The sequence below is a fragment of the Sinocyclocheilus anshuiensis genome, unplaced genomic scaffold (genome assembly GCF_001515605.1).
Source record: "Sinocyclocheilus anshuiensis isolate Anshui unplaced genomic scaffold, SAMN03320099.WGS_v1.1 scaffold1102, whole genome shotgun sequence".
In the NCBI taxonomy this organism is placed as follows: domain Eukaryota; kingdom Metazoa; phylum Chordata; class Actinopteri; order Cypriniformes; family Cyprinidae; genus Sinocyclocheilus; species Sinocyclocheilus anshuiensis.
Genome location: NW_015539924.1, coordinates 962,832 through 968,873, shown reverse-complemented (window position 1 = coordinate 968,873; position 6,042 = coordinate 962,832). Strand labels below are relative to the sequence as shown.

Below are 6,042 nucleotides of genomic sequence, written 5' to 3'. Positions count from 1 at the left end.
TATATAAATTGAATATGACTAATAGAGGGACGAGGCTACTAGAGAGCAATTGTTTATCACCTTAAAAGGCACTCTAGTCTTTTCCTCCTGTTTTAAAATAAAAACAAAACAACTTCACACTCAGCTCGTTGTCAAACCGTTGCCAGAAAATGTTCAGTGTTGGCATTTTAGTGTGGAATTGAATAGAGCAGCTGATGCTGTGGTCTGTGTACAGATTATTTTGATTTCTCAGCTTCTGTTTTCCGCAGAAGATGCCCAAGGAATCTGATGAGTCCTCCAAGGAGGAGCAGAGCAAGACTGACAAGGACGGGATAGAAAACACTATGGAAACATCAGAAGAGATGATCCGGAAGAGGATCAGAAGAAATACTCCCAGTCCTCACAGACTCACCCCCCAGTGTAAGGAGAGAATTGATTATTTTACTTAAGAAATATATGGCAATTTTAACTCTAACAGTGTTAACATTGCATTCAAACACTCACCTTTCCCCACGTTTTCACAGCAGCATTATCAAGAACAGGCTTGCTCTGCGGTGACTGATGCGGGCCAACGAGCCAGGCAGGAGGAGAAGAAGAGAGTAGTTGAACTGGTAAAGTGCTTGATAGGGACTCTCAACGGAGGCAGGCATCTAACCTTTACACTACCAGTCAAAAATTTTTGAACAGGATTCTTTGATGAATAGAAAGATCCAAAGATCAGCATTTATCTGAAATAAAAAGCTTTTGTAACATTATACACTGTACCATTCAAAAGCTTGGAGTCAGTATTTTGGGGGGGGGGGAATTATAGAAATTATTAATAATTAATTTCTATTTCAGATAAATGTTGTTATTTTGAACTTTCTGTTCATCAAAGAAACCTGAAAAAATTCTACTATGTTTTAAACATAATAATAATAATAATAATAAATGTTTTTGAGCAGCAAATCAGAATATTAGAATGATTTCTGAAGGATCATGTGACTGCAGTAATGATGCTAAAAATTCAGCTTTGAAATCACAGGAATAAACTACATTTTAAAATATATTCAAATAGAAAGCAGTTATTTTAAATAGTACAAATATTTTACAATATTACTGCTTTTGCTGTACTTTGGATCAAATAAATGCAGGCTTGGTGAGCAGAAGAGAATTCTTTAAAAAACTTTCAAAATCTTACTGTTCAAAAATTTTTGACTGGTAGTGTAATATATATATATATATTATGTACTTTCTTAACATATCTGCATCTTAACATTTCACATAACTAAAAATGTTTGAAGGTGTTCATTAGTTCCGTGTCCCCCTGTTTTTCCAGGCCCTTCTGTCTTTTCTATTGCCAGGACAGAGCCGACTGAGAGGGCAAATTGAAGAGGCTCTGGACCTCTCATTGATCCAGCAGGAGGCTGAGAACGGAGCTCTAGACATCAGTAAGGTAGCTCAGTTCATAATTGACATGATGGGCACCTTTTGCGCACCCTGCCGTGATGAAGACATCAAACAGCTGCGTGAAATCACTGACATTGTGCCCCTTTTTAAGTAAGTCACTTAAACAGATCAAGGTGAAGGTCACGTGACTCCAACTCCCAATAAAATCATGTTTCTTTGCAGGTCTATATTTGCAGTGCTGGACAAAATGAAGATCGACATGGCCAACTTTGCTGTGAGCAGCCTGCGACCTCACCTCTTTCAGCAGTCGGTGGAATATGAGCGGAAGAAATTCCAGGAGTTCCTAGAGAAACAACCCAGTAAGAAAAATCAATTACTTGTATAGTAATTATACAAAATCAATGAATGTTATGTTATGCAGGGATAACATTGGATTAAAAAAATATGGATAAGCTTCTTGCACTTTAGTAAATGCTAATCTCTTTAATTGAGTAATGTATTCATGTTTGCAGATGCTTTGGATTTCACAAAGAAATGGCTCCAGGACACAGTAGATTATGTAACCGGTGGAGGAACAGAGGGTGGAGCAACATGCACACCAAATTCTGCTCAACTTCCTCTAACTATACACAATCATGCCTATTTACGCCTGTTAAAATGGGACCATGATACTGAGTCTTTTCCGGAGGTAATGTATTATTAGTGATAAGTGATGTTTGGATCTATTCATTTATTTTAAAAATGTATTATAAATGCAATTCATACATAAGATACCTCTTGTTTCTAATTTCTCAATTAAAATACATTTTTGTGGAAAAAATACTTTAGGTATTTTTTGACCGGCATATGGCCAAACTATCTTGAAACAAATGATCTGATATCATAATGAAGAATTTTAACAATTAATGATATTTGTTTAAAAAAAAAGCTTTATTCTTTTGGGGTCATTAGGTTTTGTTTTTGTTTTTTATTTCATGGGAAATTTAGTAAGAATATAAATTAGTAAATGAATCAAAAGTGACAGTAAAGGCATTTATAATGTTACAAAATCTATTTCAAATAAATGATGTTTTTTTTTTTACTTTATATTCATCAAAAAATTCTGGAAAAATGTTTATGGATTATGTCACATTAATACATTACATTTTAAAATATATTAAAATAGACTGTTCTTTAACATTCTAAGAATATTTTACAATATTACTGTTCTTACTGTTTGATCAAATAAAAGCAACCTGGGTGAGCATAACAGACTTGCATGTGTGTTTTAAACTCTTTTTTTTTTTTTTTTGTCATTGATCCCAAAACTATTCTTTTACCTTTTCCTTTGTTTTCTCCCTCCTGTTATCAAACAGACTCTTCTCATGGATCAGGGCAGATTTCTGGAGATGCAACAGGAGCTGGAGAAACTGGCACTGGTGGCCTCAGTCCTGCTCATAGTCTATAACAGTGCCGGTGAAGCCATTTCTGGACTCCCAGGCCTCATGGAAAGACTGAAGAAAACCATTAAGATTCTGTTAGCGGAGATGCACACTTCGTACGTTTGTAGATTACATTACATTGTGTTTCTAACAGTGTTGGGGGTAACGCATTACAAGTAATGCGAGTTACATAATCAGATTACTTTTTTCAAGTAACTAGTAAAGTAACGCATTACTTGAATTTACAAGGAAATATCTTTTTTCAAAAAAGTAACGCAGTTACTTTGTTTTCCCATTTATTGACTGACAAGTCTCCTGTCCCCATATTGGGAGAAAACGGAAGTGCAGAGGAGTTGTGTGCGCTGTGTGAACATGATGTTACTGTAGTTCTAGACTAAATGTGAATGTGCATTAATTCATCCCACTCGCAAAAAACAGATTTAGTATTCATCAAAATGAATTAAAACAGTGAAATGCAAACTCAGAATATGACGCAAACCTGCAATAATTAAATATGGTAAATAACACAAATGTATCTAATCCCATTTTATTAACCAATGTCTTTGCTGCTGACCTTTGATGATCCAGTTCAACCATACTAATAAGCAAAATTGACTTTAGATAAACTAACAATTGTGCTTCATTGTTTTTTTTTATTGCTGAAGAGTGTTTCTTCTCCTGCATTCTACTGTACAGACGTGAATTTACTTTTCATTCAGCCTGAGGTTTATTCATTACACTTTTTGGTGTAAAAGGGCTTTTACATTTGCTATAAATAGAACTTCTTATATTAAAAGCAATCAAGCCCTGCTCATATTTAAAAAGTAACGCGAAAGTAACGCAAAAGTAATGTAACGCATAAGTAATGTAACGCATTACTTTCCAGAAAAAGTAACGAAGTAACGTAATTAGTTACTTTTTTAGGGAGTAATGCAATATTGTAATGCATTACTTTTAAAAGTAACTTTCCCCAACACTGGTTTCTAAAGCCTCACACTTCTGTAGACAAAACCATTGTACTTTTCTCTTATAGGTCCTTTAAAGCGGATGAAATCTTTGCTACGGTTGCAGAGAAATTGTGTGGGGAGCTCAGAGGATGCTTGTCGCAGCATGGCTTTTCCCCATTTTCTTCTGACAGAGAGAACACGTTGAAAGGCCAAATTGTAGCTGCGAAGTCTGCGGACAACCCCATACGCAAGGTCATTGGTAAGCGTGTTGTAACCCAAAAAGCAGTTGGATTTTATTTAGAAGTGAAGAACTCTAAACTAAAACTCTACTTTCCCTATCAGACTCCCGAATCCAGACGTACCTTCTTGGCTTCCTGGAGTCAAGCGCCCACCGGTGCGCCCCGGCTCTCCCTGGAGGTCTGACACCCATCAGCAAAGAGTTAGAGGAGATTTCCGTTAAGCTGGAACATTTGGTAACCTTCAACAAGCTAGTTTACTCTCCGTTCTACCACAAGATCCTCCAAGATATTCTGAAACAAGGGGAAAGTTTAGATGTGTAAACAAAATACCTGAAATACTTACCACTAGTGTTCCTGGCTTTCACATTCTGTAGCTATGTACAAATGAAAGTGTCTGTAAAATAGCTAATTAACCCCTTAAAGCTCACACGCTAACACTAACAGATATTTAAGGGTTAAGAGTCCTGACCTCCTCTCATTGCATTCTATATCAGGAAATATTTATGAATGTATCAAGGCATTTGAATTGCCTAAAGCTTGGATTACTTTAGGCAGTAACTCATAACTGTTAGAATAGTGTACTGAAATGTAATAGAGGAGAACCATGCAAAAACTATTATTGTGTGCAACAAAATAGAAAAAGAATACTTGCATTTTACAAAAGATTCACTTCCAACAACATTTTAAGTAGTTTCAAACATTTGCTGTTGTAGCCTGATCCCTTCTGTAAAGGTGTTATTGAGGTTTCCGGTTGTGAGGAAAAGGATGTACAGTACAGCATTTGATTGGTGCCTTAGTTTGTGAAGTGCCACCCATATTTAAGTGCACATTTTTCTCTTTACTGCTCATTTTAACCTACAGATTACTCCCATGTTGTTCCCATGTTCACGGGACACTTGGAACACCAAGCATGGTCTTTTTAGAGTATTCTTGATTTTTTAAAAACAATGTTTCTATCAACACTGAGCATGTTTTTACAGAAGACAACTTCACCTCACAAGCAACTGTATTCCCCAACAACCCCAACTGCACATTTCTCTGTTCTACTCTCATGAACCTCTAAGGTGTCTTATTAATGCAGTATTACTAATGGTTATTTTAAATGGAATGCTGGCTCCCAATAAAAATGGTTAATGGAGGTATGTAGAAGCATTGATTGTGTTTACTGTTTTTTTTTGTATGCAATTCATCTGGCATTATATTACATGATATTTAGTTTTGTTTTATCCAGTATTAATCGGCTATCAATATTAAATCAAATAAAATTAGTTAATTCTGGAAAACATAATTTTCAGATATATCAGTATTTAAAATTAAATATAAAATACTAATTGTAATAATTAAAAAAAAAATGTAAGTACATGTTATTTGTTATGCATACAATACATCAGTTATTGTAATAAATGTTTTAATTCTAAAAAAATATTATTTTATATCAAATATACTTTATATACAATAAAGTACTATATTATATTTTAATGTTATATAAAATAATATTTTATAATATATTTAGTTTGATCTACTTAAATGTTTTAAGTTATGTTTACTAATTACTACATTGATTTATATTTTATGAAAGATTTTTAAGTTATCAAGTTATCAATTATTGTCAGTTAAATTTGTTCATTAATGGCTACAAGTTGCATTACTTTCAGATATATCAATCTATTTTATTTTACAGTTTTACAGTCAAATGTAAAAAATAAATTGTAATTTGACTGAAATTTTTTTTATTTTGCAGTGAAAGTGGCATTTCTTTTTATTTATTTTTTATTTTTTTGCATATTTTAATCATTTAATGTTTATTATTATAATTATTCTTTTTTTGGCCAAATTGTGAAACCTTTGGCCAAGCACAGCTCTAAAAAAAAATCACATTTTATACATTTCAATTTATAAGTTTTGTTCAATTTATATGTTAAGATTTTTATGTTATCAATTATTATTTTAAGTTGAATTAAATTGGTTAATTAACGGTTACCAGTTACATTGCTTTCAGATATATCAATCTATTTTGTAATTATGTATAAAAAAAGAAAATATTTACATATTATTATATTATATATT

At 33.3% G+C, this 6,042-nt stretch overlaps 1 protein-coding gene across 1 annotated transcript; it reads left to right on the top strand.

Moving 5' to 3' along the window:
* Window positions 1–540: 540 nt before the first annotated feature.
* On the top strand, window positions 541–5,120 carry LOC107686668 (T-complex protein 11-like protein 1). The gene is made up of 7 exons (XM_016483751.1): window positions 541–546; window positions 1,298–1,518; window positions 1,591–1,727; window positions 1,881–2,056; window positions 2,724–2,905; window positions 3,823–3,995; window positions 4,079–5,120. Exons 1-7 carry the CDS (start codon window positions 541–543, stop codon window positions 4,294–4,296), a joined length of 1,113 nt encoding a protein of 370 aa, XP_016339237.1. The 3' UTR covers window positions 4,297–5,120.
* Window positions 5,121–6,042: the final 922 nt, after the last annotated feature.

Bases quoted from the DNA above. Each gene is read 5' to 3' on its own strand.
- LOC107686668 (XM_016483751.1), top strand. The intron at 1,519-1,590 runs GTAAGTCACTTA...GTTTCTTTGCAG, and splicing joins GACATTGTGCCCCTTTTTAA to GTCTATATTTGCAGTGCTGG. The intron at 1,728-1,880 runs GTAAGAAAAATC...TCATGTTTGCAG, and splicing joins GTTCCTAGAGAAACAACCCA to ATGCTTTGGATTTCACAAAG.